The 20,288-nt window shown below is 39.5% G+C and overlaps 1 protein-coding gene across 1 annotated transcript in view; it reads left to right on the top strand.

Moving 5' to 3' along the window:
• stab1 (stabilin 1) overlaps positions 1–20,288 on the top strand; it is a 175,513-nt gene that overhangs the window by 68,423 nt on the left and 86,802 nt on the right. Inside the window, exons 43-51 of the mRNA XM_085274736.1 lie at positions 1,965–2,038; positions 6,557–6,628; positions 7,977–8,096; positions 8,192–8,239; positions 9,042–9,122; positions 9,281–9,427; positions 11,912–12,046; positions 12,132–12,191; positions 19,494–19,670. Of these exons, the coding sequence (XP_085130862.1) occupies positions 1,965–2,038; positions 6,557–6,628; positions 7,977–8,096; positions 8,192–8,239; positions 9,042–9,122; positions 9,281–9,427; positions 11,912–12,046; positions 12,132–12,191; positions 19,494–19,670 (914 nt within the window). The remainder of the gene's footprint in view (positions 1–1,964; positions 2,039–6,556; positions 6,629–7,976; positions 8,097–8,191; positions 8,240–9,041; positions 9,123–9,280; positions 9,428–11,911; positions 12,047–12,131; positions 12,192–19,493; positions 19,671–20,288) is intronic.

Raw genomic sequence — 20,288 nt, 5'->3', positions numbered from 1 at the left:
AAAAATGGAGCCCAAGGGCAGCATATACAGAGAAAACAACACAGGACCCAATACCGAGCCCTGGGGCACACCACAGCGAAAACGGGCAGAAGAAGAGGAATATTTTCCCATCATGACAGAGAACGACCTCTCAGAGAAATATGATTTAAACCAAGATAGAACATTTCCTTTAAGGCCTACTACTTGTTCCAATCTTGCCAAAAGGATATCATGGTCAACCGTATCAAAGGCTGAAGTCAAATCCAATAGAACTAAGACCGCAGAGCGCCCAGAGTCGGCGATTAGAAGAAGGTCATTGAAGACTCTTAGTAGGGCAGTTTCGGTGCTGTGACGCGGTCTAAATCCAGACTGGAATTTATCACTTATACCGTTTCTCTCTAAGTGGGTCTGTAGTTGTTGAAGCACTATTTTCTCTAAAACTTTTGACATGAAGGGGAGTTTAGAAATCGGCCTGTAATTTGCTAGAGTGTTACGATCAAGGCTACTTTTCTTGATAACAGGTTGCATGACTGCATGTTTAAAGACAGTTGGAACATAGCCAGATGACAGTGATGAGTTCATTAAAAATAAGATACAGGTCCCGATTGTATTCAATGCATCTTTAATGATACGAGAAGGAATAATGTCATGCAGAAAATTTGAGCTTCTCAGGTTATTAATTATTTCCTTTAAAGTCGAGAATGACACAGGTTCAAACTGTTGAAAAACCGTTGAACATTCAGAAACTGGGGCTTGATTTACTACCGGAGAATGTGGGGCCCTTAACACTGAGATTTTATCTATAAAATAATTTAGAAATTTTTCGCAGAGGGCCAGGGAGGCACCCATCGAAACATCAGAGCAGGGATTAACCACTGAGTTAAAGATTTTGAACAGAACTCGAGGATTGTGACTATTAGTCGCAATAATGTTTGACAAAAAAGAAGTTTTTGCCATTTTGGCAGCCTTCTGAAATTTAGACCGGCTCATATGCAGGATGTCAAGGTACACCTGAAGTTGATCTTTTTTCCATCTCCTCTCAGCTCAACGACATTCACGTCTAAGAGCGAGGGTGGATTCATTTAGCCAAAGTTGGCGAGAAGTTTTACGGCGTTTAGTCTTTACTGGAGCCACAGTGTCCAAAATAGAAGAACATGTAGAAATAAAAGAGTTGACTACGCCATCAACCGAGAGAGGTGCATTACTGATGTCATCATAACAGAAAGACTTAGCAAAGGCCGCAGAGAAAAGGGCAACAGCCTCAGAATTAATCAGACGCGATAGGTTCAGTGGACCCTCAGAGTTCAGTTCCATATTGCATAACTGAACATCAAACATAACTGGGAAATGGTCCGAAATCCCAGCATCATTAATGTCCGTGATGCAAATATCCAGTCCATACGACAATACCAAGTCCAGCATATGCCCTTTAGTGTGGGTTGATTTTCTCACCCACTGAGTGATATTAAAAGAGTCAATAAGAGCAAGAAAGTCCTTAGCCAATAGGTCCTCCTCACAGCATATATGAATGTTAAAATCACCACAAATAAGAACACGATCATAATTTAAAAAGATAAATCCTAAAAGATCAGCAAATTCACGGATAAAATCCTTGTTGCGCTTCGGAGGTCGATACACCACTGCACAGAAGATCCGGGGGGAACCGGACAGCTCCAGTAGTTGTACTTCGAAGCTGGAATGCGAGGCAGGAGGCAGAGAATTTATAAGATAACATATAATAACAGAATAATCTCACATTATGTATTTTTTGAGTGGAAGGTTTTATATGATTTTTTTGATCCAGTGGAAAACAGTTCACCTGTATTCCCTGCTATTTTTTGTACCTTGTACCTGACCGATGAAGTGAAAACAAAAAAACTATGTTTTCAAATCATCGGTCCTCATTCAGCATGTATTTTGCATATCTCAGAAAAAAGCAAGGTGATGTAATAAATGTTTGTGTCCATCCTTTGGTTTCTTCGCAGAGATTGACGGCTGTCTGATCAACAATGGAGGCTGCCACAAGAATGCGGAGTGCATCAGAGCAGGACCCAACATTGTAAGACATCACTGTTCTGCATTAAAACATCAGACCCCAGTAACACTGAGCTAACTTTGTACCTGAGGCCCTTAATAAACCTCTCTTAATTATTTCTTTGCCATTTTTATACTTATATAGCTTTTTCTTAACAGACTGACAGTGACAAAATAATAAATACATGGCACAAAACTAATATTTTTTCCATAAATTAGTAAAAAGTTTTAAATTTTATAATTCTGTATTATTTGTCCATTGTTTTTGAATGTTATTTTTAGTGTCCTGAATTCTATCAGTTATATTTTTGTGCTTTTATTGTTAATATTAATCCATTTAATTAATTGAATTAATTAATTTAGTTAATTCATTTGGCATATGAAGTTACTAAAAAGCAGAATAATCTAGATTCATAGTGAAGTTAAAATTAATTGATAAGAAACAACATGAAAGAAGTCATACAAGATCCAACAATCACTTTTTTTTACAAACAAAAAATAACTGAAAAGCTAACAACCAAAATGATAGAACAATAAAAATTATTAAAATTCATGTCCCACACTGCCTCTGTTCAAGATTTTAATTTTAAGCTTTTAATAATACAAGATGGATTACAAAGAATGAACACATGTCAGCCTGTTATAAGAAAACAATAGAGGAAGGACCCCGGGAACCAGCTGCCCAGATGGCCATTGGTTTCTGGCTTCTGCCTTAAACCAATATTGGCAAGGTCAATGAACCGAAACAGAAAACAAGACTGCAGGTAACTCCCAACTCGGCTAATAGTTGATAGAGAAGACTGAAACAAGCAGAAAAACAAGTGGAGTGAATGAGAGAGTGAGACGGAGAGAGCCCATCACCGTGCTCTGCTTTCTCTGGCTTTAAACAAGTGCAGGTGATCCTCCAGCAGCCAATCAGCAGTGGAGATGAGTCAGAGTGCAGGTGAAACAAATGAGGATAAATAATCAAGCGGAAAGAAAGACATTTAACTACAAACACACAATATAGGTATTGAATTAAAAGACTCTAATTAAGGGGTACTAGCACTTATATTCTGTCATGTATATACAGGTGGACGTGCATATTAAACCTGACCAAGTGGCAAATTCCGCTAAACCACAGGTTTTGTTTTAAAGATAAATGCAGCCAGTGTGTTGGTTTTGGACTCTGGCTGTGTTGGTTCTTTTGAGCCAGAAGTGACTTTATTTGGATGTAAGGATTGATTTGATTCAAGTACAACACACAGATACAGATATTTCTAATAAGGGCCAATAACAGACTAATAAAGTACCAGAATTTAACTTAGAGCAAGGCTTAATGCTAGTGTGATGATTTCCTGACAGCAATTGGCCACAGTTCTTGTCAATTAAAGTAGCCACACCCATAAGAGCATTTAGTTTAGCATTTTAAAATGAGTCGCTTTTGGAGGCAGCCTCAAGTGGCCATTACAGGAACTGCATATCCACTTAGGTCCATGTGATGTCGAGGAGATAAGATATCCTTAATATGTTACTTGCAACATACAGAATATCATTTTCTCATTTTTTTGTAGTAAAAACTTTTACATAGTAAAACCTGCAGAAAAAAGTGAACAAAAAGCAGCAGTTTTATTGCTGGGAGAATCTTCTGTAGACATAAACTCACAAAAAACAACCTAAAATCTTGAACATGAAAACTAGGAACCAAACACTGGGAAACTAGAAACATAGAGAGACTTACAATACGACGGTGGTATAATACGACAAAGGGCAAAGGAAAACACAGGGCTTAAATACACAAGGGAGTAACGAGGAAATGGGAAACACAGCTGGGACTAATTAGACATAATGATACAAAGGGAAGCAAAACTAGATATGCTGCACACAGGACCAGGATTATCAAAATAAAACAGGAAGCACAGGACAGGTGCAGGCAATGACTTCCAGTGTTGGGTAAGTTACTTTAAATTAGTAACTTAGTTACATTATTAGTTACTTCTATCAAAAGTAACTCAGTTACTTCAAGTTACTCGTTACTTTCAGAGTAACGAGTTACTAGCGAAAGTAACTTTGGTTTTACTCAAAATTCTCTTGTTAATGTGTTGCTTCCGTAACTGGATACCCAGCAAGAGTACCAGTCTTCTAGCTTGCTTACTTGCCACAAGTGCACTGTGCCACCTACCAATAGAAAGGAAAAAATAATGTGCATATTTCCACAAGAGAAATCCCACGCCTGGACTGTCGTTGACCGCCGCCATGATTCTAGCCTACGTCACAGCGTCATGTGCGCTTTTTACATCCAACACGAAAACTGCAGTTGTGGTGCTTTCGATTGTACTCGGAAACTTGGAAATTCTGCCTACCGAATAGGAAGATGTAGGTAATACCTGTTATGGAAATGTTAAAAATAACCTGCAACACACCCAGTGAGTTTGATTTGAAGTGGGTTTAATAAACGCATTGCAATGTGGAGAGAGCATCCTAGTGAAACACCAGGACCATCTCTGAATTGTGGCCACCTCCCTTACATCTTATACACAGAGACACAGACAAAGAACATTCCTCAAACTCTTACATGTTGGCCCCTCTCACGGGGGGGCTATACCGCCTCCCGCACAGAGAGAATTATGACCTTGTTTTCTGCTTAGCCTTCACCTAAGGATTTACATCCCTGATAAGCAGAAGGAGCCTCACTATCTGTTTAATGTCTCCCATTACAATGGCCTCACTGTGTTAACTTTCCACATGCATGTAAAGTAGTGGCAGGAGTGCTCTTACTATGGTAAAGTGAGAAAGTGATATTACTATAACTAATGTGATATAATTAAATATGCAATTAATAAATGAGAAAACAAATCTGCCACCACATACCAGACTGCAGATGAGCTGCATACAGGGCTGGACTGGGACAAAAAAATCGACCTGGGCATTTTGACTAGAGCCCGCCATTATAGGAAAAATCATAAAGCCTTTGAATGAAAACAAACGCTATTGTGACAGTGATGTTCACTGTTTTGATGGTATATATGCATCAATCTATCAATTGTTGTAAGATTCAGATAATAAATTTTTTTAAAAGCGAGACATTTTAAATGAGAATAAGAATGAAAGGTATTTCTTTTTGCCCCCCTCTCCCTGTTAATGCCCTACCTGGCCCCCTGGCAACACTTTGCTAGACCCGCCCCTGCACAGTTACCAGCTGCCAGCTACTTAGAAAAGGATTCTGGTGTTATTTGTCTCTCAGAAACAGTTCATAACTTCCCTTCAACTCATTCATGTCACCTAAAAGGTAAACCTGTTTCTCCATCACCTGTTCAGCTCTGATGATCCAGTAAGGACATCTCCTGGTTTCATCTTCATATTTCCCTCTCACCACATAACCAAACCGATATCATGACCAGCAGCTTTTACAGCTGTGGCTCCAGCAAACATCAGCTGATACTAGAAATTAATAAGTAAATCAATTCTAACAACAGCTGATCAAGCTTAAACGTGCTGCTGTTGTTTAGCGCGACATCTGCTGGTTTCCTCTTTCTGGCGCGATGTGGGCGATACACAAACAAGAGAGAAAAGCCGATCAGCGGATCAATGATCAGTTTCATGATTGAAGTAGAAACATGTGAGGGAGGGGGAGAGAATGAGAGAAGAAGAGGCAGAAAAACTCCAGCTTTGTGTCTTTTCCATTCTAGCTGAAGAACGGGACAAACTGCATTCCTTTTCACCTCAATATGAAACGCGTGATATTTTCTCTGAATATGAGACGATTCCGTTTTTTAGGGGATGGTTGGCATCATCATAATTAACCTTATGAAAAAAATAAAGTTTAACATCATCATAGCACCCGCTCAGCCATATACAAACTCAGTCATGCTAGCTAGCACGCAGTACGAAAAAGTCAGCACAACGAAAATAAACTCCACCTAAACTTGGTTTATATCTGACCCAGATAGACTGCAGGTCATAACTTCTTACCTGAAGTTCAGTTCACCTGACACTCGGACCGGCGGACGCCTCGGGGCTCTCCTCCTGCCTCCCCTCCTGCCTCCCCTTTCTCTCATCCACCTGCTGGCCTCCACCACTTGCTAATGCTACTAAATCTGTGGAAGCTCCGTGATAGCCACCACACGAAGTAACAAATAACGAGCCTATCTAAATCCCAGTAACGGTTAATGCTTTCCTGATTTTGGCATAATAACTAGTTACCGTGCTCGTTACCACAATAATAACGTAGTTACTGTAATGCGTTACTTAATAACGTGTTAGTCCCTACGCTGATGACTTCAGACAAACAAGACTTTACAAGGGGACACAGCTGACAGGGGAGACAGAGGCAACATGGAGACGAGTGACTCGATGTGGAACATGGGGAAGACAAAGTGACAGGAACCTAAATTCTAGGAACTAAGAATGTAACACAAGCACTACACAATGAAGAGAAGCAAAACCATGAATAACCATAATCAAAGAATTCACCAACAAACACAAAACCTTGGGTCACAGACCCAGTACCATGACAGTTTTAGTGACTTACTGTTTCCTCTTTCTGCTTTGGTTTCATCTTCAGACCTCCTGCAACTGTAAGCTGGGCTTCCAAGGATCGGGGAGATACTGTTTGCCTGTGAACCCCTGCAGAAATGTATGTGTGTGCTTTATTCTGCTCTGTAGCAAAATACTGACACTTGTTTTAAATGTTTTAAATGCCTGAAGGTGATATGGGAACAGATACTTATTTTATGTGAGCGGTAGATAATCTTTTCATGTTTTAAGGCAATAAGTCGTTAATTTGGCTGCTGAATACGAAAGTACTCAGCACACCTGGGTGCTGCAGGGGAGCTGCATGGCCTGGTTTCTTCAGTCAGTTAAATACCTGTAGTCATTATACAGCAGTAGGGATTTATATTGCATTTGCAGTCTCTAATTATGAGGGTAGAATATACATAGCTCTGCACTCGGCTCACACAGCTGGGTATCTTCATAAATTATTGAAATCTCCTGAAAGGAGACATTAAGCTCTTCCTCTCAGATTCCAGGTTATTAGAGTGAGACTTGAGTGGTCGTCATCAGGAACCTTAATCGACATAATTTAACAGATTTTTCTAGGAAATTTCCAAATATTATCCAAATATTTCAGATGCCATCTAAATAATTCTGTGGCAACAGAAGCATTATTACAGCAGTCCTGTCCATGTGTCTTAGCAGGGATAATATGTTGACAGACACATTCCTATGCAAGCTATTTAATTATCTCCAAATACCTGTTTAAATTTATGTGTTTTTGCAGAGAAGAGTGAGTAATTAAAAAAAGGTTGATTTTTAATTTTGCTCCTCTGCACTGATTTATCTGTAGAGATTAGTTTGAGGACAGAGTTTCAGTATGTCCTGAAAGACAATGCTAAAAAAAAACCTAAAGCAACACTTTTTAATGGGAGTGTGGCGTTAAACTTCTGGGATATTGATCTGGTTAGTTAAGTGGCACATGAGCTGTTCGGCAAACAGAACTAGCTTGATAAATTTCATTTCCATCAAATGATTTTGAATCCTGTCAACAAATGTTCATCACCTACAGCACGGTCCGTTTTACGGAAGGGTTTCCAGGAGAAAGCCTTTTCTCTCTAAAAGGAACATGGCAGCACAGCTTATGTTTGTAAAGCTGCATGTGAACAACCAACCATTAGTCAGATCAGTCGACTGTGAGCTGCTCCATACACCAAAGTATCCTAGAGTCAAATGTAAGGCCATCTGTCCATCAGCTGAATCTTGGCTGAAACTGGGTCATGCAGAAAGACAATGGTCCCAAGCACAGCAGCAAATCTACAACAGAATGACTGACATAACAAAGACTCAAAGTGCTGCAGTGATCCAGTCAAAGTCCTGACCTCCTGATGCTGTGACCTGATGCCATGTTTAATCCTAACAAAACTAGAAATTAAAACCCTTGTTTTGTGGCATTCCTGTTAAAAGACTCATGCTGTGTTTGTGTGCAGAACAACGGTGAATGTAGCAGGAACGCTCGCTGTGAGTACATGGGCATGGGGCAGAGGAACTGCACCTGCCACAGAGGCTATATAGGTGATGGCATTAATTGCCGGGGAAGCACCAACTCTGTAAGTCACATGACCTTCAACTTCCTGCTTTCCTTTGAGCGCCCACTCCTCCCCACTCCTCTCCCCCTAACATCGCACTGTTTTCTGCTTTACAGGAAGTGTCCAGTCAGAAAGAGAACGCCTTCTTTCGTCAAATGATGATGGTGAGCCTCTGCCAGACACTGAAAATAAAACTTCACCATTTATAAAGTGAAGTTTGACTTTCAAAGAGTGCACACGATTAAATTCAGGCAATTAAGATAGATGCCTTTTATTTTACCTCGAAGAAAGAATTTGCATATATTTTATTGATTTTACAGACTGCCTCCTCTATTAATGAAGTAATGAGTGTCTAAGCTGATTACCTTTGTGGTCAGAAACAAAAACTGTTATGCCTGTGATCTAGAAATTAATCACAGAGCGCCAAGGTGAAGGATGTCTCAGTTTCTAAAAGGAGGCCAGAGAGGAGAGGGGGCTGCAGGAGGAGCTGTAATCCAGACTGCACAGGTGTTTTTACCTTCAGCCTGTGATACAGTTCAGATGTCACATCAAATTGACATCCAAGGCAAGGATGTCTCATTTCGATAAACACCTGATGCCTTGACTCCTCTCTCCTCGTGACTCTTCCTCACTTCCTCCACTTGCATGTGTGGTGGGAGGGCTAAGATGCGAGGAGAGGAATCGAGGAGGAGGAATTTAGGAAATGAGAAAATGGACATTGGGTCAAAAATAGAAATGAAAATAAAACCAGGCACCAAAACTCAGTATCACTGTGAGACCTTAACTTATTATTCATCCTTGATTTTATACACATATTTTATAAATTTGTTGCACTGCCACTGTGTGGGAAAATAGCTGGAAAAAAAATTAAAGTAAAAAAACAAACAAACTCCTGGACTTGCTTTGGGATGAATACTTTTGAGCCATCTGATTCTCATCCATCGACACTGTTTTTGTGCTTCTTAGATGTCAGGCATTTCAGGTCTTTATGGTGATGGACCATACACTGTCTTCGTCCCGGTAGAGGAAAACAACAACATCTCCATTGTGAGTGCAGCAGCTGCTGCTTTTTCGTGTGACATTAACGTCTCCAGTCTCACCTTAAATGTGTGCCACCCTACCCTAGCTGTATCACTTTAGCATGTGGCATTTATTGTTTTTGCTTTACAGGACTGACTTGTGTGTCTGTGTGTATGTGTGTCTAGGTTAATGTTTGGAAGCAGAACGGTCATATTGAGGATCTGGTTCGTTCCCACATCGTTTCCTGTGAGATTCTGACCTCGAATGACTTCAAAACCACTGAGCGTGCTGTCTCAGTATCAGGACACACATTGCACTTCAGCCTGATAGGGGTAATGCACATACACAGATTATTAACTCCTCAGTAGAACAGAAATGTAGCTTCACAGATATGGATTTAAATGTGTAAAACAAACATTAAGAACTATTTAATTTTTCTCAAGTCACACTTGACTTTTTCTCACTCCAACCACTTTATGCCTTATTAATCCCTGGAGCACAGCAGCTGTACTCAGCTTTATAAAGGAGCAGTCACAGCATCATTTGAAAATGTAAAATTATTGAGCAAAATCCATCCATCCGTTTTCTGCCACTTACAGTGGCTTGCAAAAGTTTTTGGCCCCTTTGAACTTTTCCACATTTTGTCACATTACAGCCACAAACATGAATCAATTTTATTGGAATTCCACGTGAAAGACCAATACAAAGTGGTGTACACGTGAGAAGTGGAATGAAAATCATACATGATTCCAAACATTTTTTACAAATAAATAACTGCAAAGTGGGGTGTGCGTAATTATTCAACCCCTTGAGTCAATACTTTGTAGAACCACCTTTTGCTGCAATTACAGCTGCCAGTCTTTTAGGGTCTGTCTCTACCAGCTTTGCACATCTAGAGACTGAAATCCTTGCCCATTCTTCTTTGCAAAACAGCTCCAGCTCAGTCAGATTAGATGGACAGCGTTTGTGAACAGCAGTTTTCAGATCTTGCCACAGATTCTCGATTAGATTTAGATCTGGACTTTGACTGGGCCAGTCTAACACATAGATATGTTTTGTTTTAAACCATTCCATTGTTGCCCTGGCTTCATGTTTAGGGTCGTTGTCCTGCTGGAAGGTGAACCTCCGCCCCAGTCTCAAGTCTTTTGCAGACTCCAAGAGGTTTTCTTCCAAGGTTGCCCTGTATTTGGCTCCATCCATCTTCCCATCAACTCTGACCAGCTTCCCTGTCCCTGCTGAAGAAAAGCACCCCCAGAGCATGATGCTGCCACCACCATATTTGACAGTGGGGATGGTGTGTTCAGAGTGATGTGCAGTGTTAGTTTTACGCCACACATAGCGTTTTGCATTTTGGCCAAAAAGTTCCACTTTGGTCTCATCTGACCAGAGCAGCTTCCTCCACAGGTTTGCTGTGTCCCCCACATGGCTTGTGGCAAACTGCAAACTTCTTATGGTTTTCTGTTAACAATGGCTTTCTTCTTGCCACTCTTCCATAAAGGCCAACTTTGTGCAGTGCACGACTAATAGTTGTCCTATGGACAGATTCCCCCACCTGAGCTGTAGATCTCTGCAGCTCGTCCAGAGTCACCATGCGCCTCTTGGCTGCATTTCTGATCAGCACTCTCCTTGTTCGGCCTGTGAGACACCAACCAACGTCTGCACAGTCAGAACATTCTTGTCATAGTTTTTAAATCATGCCAGAGATGATGTGAATATGTCTGAGTGAGGATGAATGAAATGCAGCTGTCACTGAAAATGAACTAAATCTCATCTGTGAATCCAGGCAGCAGAAAGTCTGACACCAGTTTTTTGCTGTTTACAAACTTTTAAAAAGTAATAAATAAATAAATATTAGAGAGAAAGCTTTCTAAATGTTAATCCATGATATGTCTCGATATGCCAGACCCTGATTACCGGGAATGCTTTGATATATATTTTTTCTTTACCTGCATTTTTACCAGGTTTTGCCAGGTGAATTAATACATTTATTAAAAGATTTAACATTTGTTAGAAATCCAGCGTTATCATCTATTAAAGAAAATTGGCTGAATATTGTGTCTATTGCTAAATAAAATGTACTCAAGTGAAATTACTCTTTCATCCACTCATATTTTTGTAAACATAAATGAAATAGCCCACACTGGCACACATTCATATTTCCTGGTCCACTGGATGAAATTGAAGGCTCTGCTCCTTATTTACTGGTTGAGCGCCACTTATGATGGCTTTTTTCATGACCCATGCACGAGCTTCACTCAGGGCAAGTTGATTAAAACTGCTATGGGAACAAAAACTCAGATTTTCCTACCACAGAGATCAGTGTTAGTTTGTTTGTAAACCTGGGATTGTTTAAATAGTCAGTTTTTCTTAGAAAGATTCCTCACTGAGTGAAAAGACCTGGAATTATTAGTGTAGTGCCCCTAATAATAGTGTCTGGTCAGATTAAAAGAATACTAAGGAGAGTTGCTTCAGTGCTTCCTTTATTACCTCCTTCATCTTATTGATGTTTTCCATAAAAGTCCAAGAAACGTGATTAGGGAAAAACAAGGGATGGGATTTTTTGACTGGGGCCCTGGTTTCTGGAATAGGCCCACTGATCCTGGGTTACACCATTCACGGTTAGCATCCTTAAAAAACCCTTAATTTTAAATGTTAAAGTTATAAAATATTGAGGTGAATCTAAAGCTCCCAAGAAATCAGCCCATTTGATTTTACTTTAATGAGTTACCCTTCATTTTTAATGATTTTTCTTGAATTTAACTAGGAAGTACCTTTGGGAAGTCATCAGGAAATAAACAGTCTCTCTCCCCCTGCAGGATTCGATCTTCATCAACAACAGGTCGAGGATCGTGAAGAGCGATTACACCACATTTAATGGAATCATTCACCACATCGACTTGATGCTGACACCTTACGCTCTGGAGGAGAAACCGCCGATTAATCCCAAAATGGTGCGTTGGGTTTGGTTACAGTTATTTAATGAATAATCTTTACTGGAAGCAGATAGTGATATCTCTCTTTCTCTCTTTGTGTTAGATGAACTTAACCACAGCAGCTTCAGTTTATGGCTACAGCAGCTTCTACCAACTCATAGAGGTAAGGGAAACAAAACCCTGCATCTACTGATTTGAGAGGGACTACTTCAATTTCTGCAACCCTCTTTCATTAACTCCCATCTGCTTGTCTACACATCCTCTTCAGAAAAATCCTGCTGGCCATTAGGTCGTAATTTGAGCCAAATCTGAGCATTTTATTAGTTCAGAACATTTCATGTGGTTAGCTCCTTCACTTCAGAAGTCATCAGGGATCAATGTTAAAAAAAATTGAGCCACCTCTGCGTACTTCAGTGGGCTGTAACTAAGAAAATATTAATAGTATGAAAGCATCATTAAGGTAAAGTTGGTTATTCGAGGCTAGTGTGACTCTGGGCAATTTTTCTCGGATTGACCTCATTATTATTAACAGCTCATTCCTCTGCACTCTGAGCCTCTCTCCAAAGCACTAACGAGAAAACACTGCAGCACTAAACACACTAGGATGTTTAGTGCTAGGACACAAGACTCCACACACAACTCTTATTTGGAAAGATGGGCGATGTAATATCCTTAACTGACAGTAAACATAGACTTACCACAGTTTTAAAATACTCTGTTTAAAGTCCTGTATTCAAGGTTTTACTTCAGTAGCACTACAGTAGCTTTGCCAGGCAGATGTAGTTTAAAAGCAGAAGGTTAATTGTCATGCATACACACTGAGAAGTGTGAAGCATGGTGGCATTATCCTGGGATTATTTCTCTGCTGGCCCTGGTTTGGTATATTCACCTGCAGTGACATATCAAAAGTTGTACTTTAATCTTCAAGTGGTTAAAGCTCATATTTTTGATTGTAAAAATATCTCGTACCACAATTTCGTGAAAAGTTGTGTGGGTATCCTTGATTATTGTGTTGGCTTTGGTTCAGGAGGTAGAGTCTACTAATTGAAAGGTTTGTGCTTTGATCCTTGGCTTTTCTTGTCTGAGGTGTCCTTGATCACAATACTGAACCCCAAGTTGCCCCGATGCTTTCAAAGTGCTTAAAATTGTTTAGGCTCAGCTGGAGCAGAAAGGCGAACCTGTATCTATTCCCGTAATGTAAACTGTAATGGAGTCATAAACTCTGTTGTTTTAGGCTTAAATAGCTTGGTTGCTTGAGGGTTAATTATCATTTAACAACAAAAATCCAAAATTAAATTGTAACAAATAGCTCACATGTGGAGGTAGGCTTGGTGCGTTTAGTTTCCAGACAGGGGACATGTGCACTGCTAAACACCCCCCCCCCCCCCAAACATTAAGGAAACACTCAATCAGCACAGTTTAAAACAAAGTAATTTAAAACTTCAGGGGATGTCAATCTGTCCACTTAGGAAGGCTAAACCATTGTGAATCCATTTCAACTGCTTCTTACTTTGACGAAATGAAAATGACAACAGGTGCACAAACGCAAAACTGGAGGAAAAAATCAGTCAGGCGGGATAAGGAGAGAGCCTTGGTCTGTTCTTCCTCTACCCCCCCCCCCATTTTTGCACATGTCGAGGAGCGTGTCAGGTTACATTTCACTGTGTGTTATACTTGTATAACTATGCATGTGACAAATAAGGAACCTTGAACCTTGAATTCTCTTTTTGGAGGTTGTGTTGTTGTTGCTGTGCACCTGTTGTCTGCTTCATTTGCACCAAAGCAGCTCCATGGATTCGCAGTGGTTTATGCCTGCTGACTGCACACTTTGATATCCCTGACGTTTAACTGACTTTGTGTTAAACTGTGATGATCGAGTGTTCCCTTCCTTTTTGAGCCATGTAAGGCCAGTGTCAGCAAGTCCGACCAGGTCCATTTGATTCCACGTGATGAACAGCCTCTCATTTTTTATGACAGTAAAATACATATTTGATCCTATACAACCCAGTCAGAACTCTGGCTGCCACAGATGGGCTGTGTAGTTGGTCACCAGGTTCACACACATCTCAGGAGGGATTTTTGCCCACTCTTCTTCACAGAAACTCCATCCGTTTGGTTGCTGGTTGGCAACTTGAAGCTTCAGCCCCCTTCACAGATTTGCCACTCTTTTGTTGCTTTGGCAGTATATTTTAGGTCATTGTCGTGCTGAAAGACTGGTCCATGGTCAATCTTAAGCTTAAGCTTGGTGTTCTTTGGTTGATACTCAGCATTTCTCTTTGTCCAGAGTTGATGGGTGGAGTTGATTCCAAAAAGCTCAATTTTGGTTTAATCTGACATCACTTTCTCTCAAGCCTTCTCTGAGTCATTTAGATGTTCAGGAACAAACTTCATACGGGTCTGTACGTGTGCCTTCTTGAGCATAGGAACTCTGCAGGTGCTGAAAGATTTCAATAAATGATGGCGTGGTGTGTTAGCAGTCATGTTTTTGGTGACTGTGGTACCAACTGCCTTCAGATAATTAAAAAACTCCTTGTACCTGATGTCCTTTGACAGCTCCTTGGTCTTCTCCAGTGGTGGACAGGTTGGCTTGGAAGAAATTGATTCTGTGGACAGTCGTGCTTTCTACAATGAAATTTTATTTATAAAGCGCTAAATCAACAGTTTCTTCAAGGTACTTCATATTGTAAGATAAAGACCCTACGAGAAGAATACAGAGAAAACCCCAGCATCGAAAATATTATTAATAAATGATCAGACAAAAGAGGCTTTTCAGGGAATAAATGTTCAGTTTATATGGCATATGTCAGAACAAGATCCGGAGTGTGATTAAAGTGGTGGGTGGGCTCATTTACATTTTAAGAGAAGCCGATTGAGTCTAATAATAGATTGAATGCTATGTTGATGCTGTCATTTTGAGCATCTACATGGATGTTTTATTCACCCACAATAATTATTTTATCTGAACTGACCGTTAAATCAGATAAAAACAATAGATAACTACAAATAAAACTGTATTTGAGTTTTCCAGTTAGGTTGTACAAGGCTAAGAATCAGGCTTTCAGATATATTAAAACTCTGTCTTGGTCTGGGTCATAAATATAACTCATTGAGATCAGGACTATTTCTAATTCTTTAATTGACTGATTGATTGTAATCTTTGCAGGCACACAGCCTGTGGTAGTAGGGGCTCAAATACCTATTTCACTCAGTGACATCCAAATCAATTTATAGCTCTTATGTAACATGTGGGGGGAGTTTTTCTGGGTTTTTTTTTTTTTTTGGTGTTTTAGCAACACGAATACAATAATTACAAGTATCCCACATATAATTATGTACCAGCATGTCACAGAAAAAAGCTCTTCAGCTGGGCCTATAAATCATTATTTTCACCATGGTACTAAAACCATTAACAACCCCAAATATATATTTATAAAACAGACTGGGAGAAGTCTGTACAGACCTTAGATTTACAGTAAATTAATCAAGATATAGTAAAACTCCTTCATGGACACACACACTGCTTCACCCTCTCCAGGTACGTGTTTCAATGTTAGCGGCCTTTCCTGCAGACACGGGGAGTTTCCACACCTAATCAGATGGAGAAGCGTCCTTCCACATCCCCCCAGAGTCCCATAAAATCTACAAACCTGCATAACATAATAATAACAAGGTGCTCCCGATCACAATAACTCACGGTTGTTACTGTAGTGCACTGACGGTTATCACCAAAAGTGGAACATCCATGTCAGTCGCTGCAAGTTATCTCAGTGGTGCTGGCAGCTTTTTTAAATCCATGTATCTTTTTATCTTTTTATACAACAAAAACAAAAAAAAAAACGCCAGCAGATTTATCTTAAAATTTTCTAATTGATGAATGTGTTTGAAATGCATTTTTGGTCATGGCCAATAACTGGGGTTAACATTACTACATGTGGGTCACTGCTTCACTTTAGCCGTGATGGATTCTCGATACTTTGCGTCATAGCAAGAAAATAGGCAACTTTGAAATTAGCAAATGGAAAAATCAGTTCTTTTTTAGGCTTTTGAAATGAAAATATGCTCCTGGTTTCATAATGTGGCCCTTGAACCCCGGAGGCTGCCATTTGTGACTTCTGCTTTATCTACTGCCAGTTTTGTGCCTCATACAGCTGTTTATGACACATGAATGTTGAATTTAGAAGACATAATGTTGGTTTTGGCTTCTCTTTACTCTTGAAGATGGGAGCTCAGATATATGTGAGACTTTCAGGAACAGGGCTTTACAATAAATGTGTCAGCCAGATGAGAGGCAGCCTTCTGAAACTGCGTATAGGCTGATGTTTTTACACAACGTTAAAATTAACAGCAGGAACTCAAACCACTTAACAATGTTTTGAGTTATCTGTGCTTTGGAACCTGGAAAAGGGATCCAGCAGGGAAAAAATACTCTCACATTCACTTTGGAAAAGTGACTGATGTTTCACACCAGAGACTGAAATCGTTAACAGGATAGGATGCCCCCTAAAAAATAAAATAACTGTCGTTAAAGAGAGTATTATACTTTACACCGTGTATGTAGACCTGAATGCACTGCATTAAGTTCTGTCAGCTAATGGTGAGATATGAGATGAGTTAAATTTAAAAAGTAAATAACAAAAGGTTAATAACAAAGTAATTTTTACCCTTCAGGTTTAAAAGACTGATGGGTCAGGGTACCACGCTGCCTGGCAAGTTTATGAATACGATAACTCAAAAACAAGGTGACGTAGGAGTTTGAAATCTAGGGGTAGCACTGGCAGTATTCCAGTTTATTTTTCTTTTTATAATAAATATTTCATGAATACCAAATCAAAAGCCTAGTTAAGTTATATTAACATTACAATTTAAAAAATGTGCAGCTATTAAAATTTACATTCTTCTAAATATATTTTTCAGTAAACATTTTAAACAACCACCTACAGTACCTTCAGGGACCACCAGGGGGCCACACTATGGGAAAAATTATATTTATCGTGAAAGTACAAAATGGCTTCCTTCTGACCTTGACTGCTGTGTTTTTCACAGTAGGAATTGTATATGTCACAAAAGCTTGCATATAGTTAGTATATAGAAAGTATTTATGTTAACAAGACTGAAATAGGGAAATAGCCACATGCAGAAGTTCAGTTCAGAGACTGCATAGATACCAGTGCTTTTGTTCTTGCTGCAGCAAAGTAAAAAAAAAAAGGGGAAGGCATTTTATGTTTATCCTGTGTTTAAGTGTCACAGTGTGAGCTGGTAACGCTCTGCAGTAGGCTCCTGCCCAGTTTAACCCCAGGCTATAAGGAGACAAAAACTAAACAGAATGAATTCACACTCAAAAACAGATCCTGTGCAGATTGTTCTTTGTTGATAGTTGACTATTTTATGACAAAGAGTCTTAAATATTTTTCCTACATCATACTGAATTGTATTCAAATGCTTAACACCTGGATTAACAATCTGATTCTGTAGTTTTTAGCTCATCTACCCAAAGGACTGAGCTTATGGCATGAAAAGCCATCCATGTGTCCATTTATCCACCACAGTAACACTGTAATCTTTACCTCACAGTGTAAAGAGCCTCGAGGCAGCTGTTGTTATGACTGATGCTATATAAATAAGCCTGAACTGAACTCAACTGAACTGTAGACGACCTTCTGCGACGAGATTATTTGTCAGAATTTTGTGAAACTTCCACACAGAGATTACCTTATCTCATATGTACTTTTTGCACAATGCTCAGTCTTTTGCACAACCTACTGTCATTGTTGCACTTTTCTGTGGCATTGTTGTGTCTGCACTGTCTTGAGTCTGTATCGTTCTGTTCTGTTCTGTCTGGTGTTGCACTGCCTCCAAGACCATAGCACCATGGTCTTGGAGGAACGTTGTCTCGTTTCACTGTATACTGTACCACTGCACATGGCTGGAATAACAATAAAGCCACTTGACTTGAAATTACATGATAGATTGAAACATCACTTTGCCATAAATGTTCTACGATCTTAATGCTTGTGAAAGTGGAGGGAGTGTTCTTCCTATTGATCGACTCCAAGATTAGAACCTCGAAATCGTCCTATCACTGTTAATATTGTCAGCAATGTGCTTAATGCTATGACCTGCTGATGCAATCACATGTTCATGTTTTTGTGGTCATGGTTAGTTTCTTGACGTTCTTCTTCCTTTGGCTTTGCGATCACCACAGTGATTTGCCGACATCTCATCCTATCCCTACAATCTTCCTCCATCACACCAACCCTCTGTATGTCCTCCTTCACTCCATGAACCTTCTTTGTGGTCTTCTTGTCTTCCTGCTTGGCAGCTCCTCTTGAACATCTTTGTCCTTGAGATGAGACTCTTTTGCCATAACAGGAAAATACATGGGTAGAGGTACCTTTAGACTCTATCGCAAAAAGGTTGATTCTGTTTATCTGGACGTAGCGTTTTCAGTGGGAGAAACGTTTTGTCACTCAACCAAGTGAGATTTACAGCGTCAGCTTACTGCAGGTCTCCTCAACCTTATAAACAGCACATTTCCATAATGACTAACACTAGCACCACTGATGAACAATGGGCTGTGAGGTCAGTTTCATTGTCGTTAATATGCAAATTGTCATGAATATTGATTAGCGGCCACTGCTCAATAACCATGAGTACCATTTTACAGAGAGTTGGAGAATGGTTGCAATCACAGCGTTGTAAGATGGTGAAAGATGTACCCTTAGGCCCTGTCCTCGATTCAGAGATGATCTTTCCCCTTTAAATGGCCTCCTTGACTCCCCGCTCAAACCAGCATTCCTCCCTGTCGAGGATACAAACATCCTCATCATTGTTAACCAGTGGTGCTATAATTCAATGGGCCAAAAAAGACCTAAAAGTGTCTTTTTTGGCCCATTGAAATTTGAGGCAATGTATGAACATGAATATTTCAAAACTTATTAAAGATAAAGGCTGCTGTTTTTATCATCATCATCATCAAGAATGAGGAGCTAAAATTTTATCAAGAACAATGATAGACCATTGAAAATTTCAGGCTTTATCGTTAATAGTTGTTGAGATATTCTTGTTCAAACACTGTTTCCAATTTTAGTGTGTGGAAAAAGGCCTGAAGGTGGGTCGATGAATCATTTTTTAAAAAGCATTTCATATTTCACAGCTATTTTTGTAAATATTCATATTTTGTACCATAACATTTTTAATGAAATCAAAGACTGTCAAACAGAAAACTTTGTTGATTAGAGACAGAATTACTCATGATAGACCTCCGCTGTGCAGCCCAGTATCACTGTACAACAGATTACACAGCAGATATGGCTTTCATAAAGGAAAAGATTAAGTTAAGTTCGATTTGTTCTAACATTTATCATAACATTTGTATCTAGTAAAATTAATTTCAAGTGTTTCTAAAATGTCAAAAAAAAATCAATGTGCAAGACTCACTGTTAAGTGCTTTTATCACTTTTTGCAGATTGCAGGCCTCCTCCCTACACTCAATATGGCTGTCCACCAACCATTCACCGTGTTTTGGCCCACAAACAAGGCCATGGAGTCCTTGCCACCTGAAAGGCAGCTCTGGCTCATCCACCCTTTACACCGGGACCGGCTGGCTGCCACCTTAAAGGCTCACATCATTCGCAACTCAAAGGTAGGAGGAGAATGACTGGATGAATAACGAAGTGTTCTTTTGGATAGAGCCGATTACGAATGGCAAAAAGAGATGTGTAGGGTTATAATCCAATTCAATATTATTTATACAATGCCAAATCACAACTGCCGCCTCAAGGCGCTTTTATATTGTAAGGTAGACCTAGAGCTGGGCGATATAAGATTTTTTCATATCACGATATGTTTTTTTCATTTCAGGCGATAACGATATCTATCACGACATAAGCCAAATAACTATATTTGTAAGATTTAAATGTGCCGTTGCTCACAAGTAAAATGTGAAATAATCAGCAGCTTGTTTTGATTTAAATATTTATTTCCCATAATAAGTTCAACAGGGTAGATGTACTTAAGGAACATGAGACTTTTTCAGATAAATAAAGGCAAATATTGCAAACTACACAAAAGGCAGCCGCTAAAGCGTTTAAGTTTCAAAATAGAACAAACGAAACAGACTAAATTGTCAATTCCACTTAGAAACAAAATATTAATTCTAAAAATAAATCTTAGTTTGTTTTACAGAAGAACAGACAAAACTGACTAACTTTTGTCAATATCAAATAAACTGAGAACTAAAAGGAAATTCTCAATCTCTCCT

This window comes from Mchenga conophoros, linkage group LG5, assembly GCF_057382185.1.
Source record: "Mchenga conophoros isolate Kocher_MC1m ecotype Shallow Benthic linkage group LG5, M_conophoros_male_GT1.1, whole genome shotgun sequence".
NCBI lineage: Eukaryota > Metazoa > Chordata > Actinopteri > Cichliformes > Cichlidae > Mchenga > Mchenga conophoros.
The sequence above is the reverse complement of the archived record's forward strand: the minus strand, read 5'-3'. Positions and strand labels throughout refer to the sequence as shown.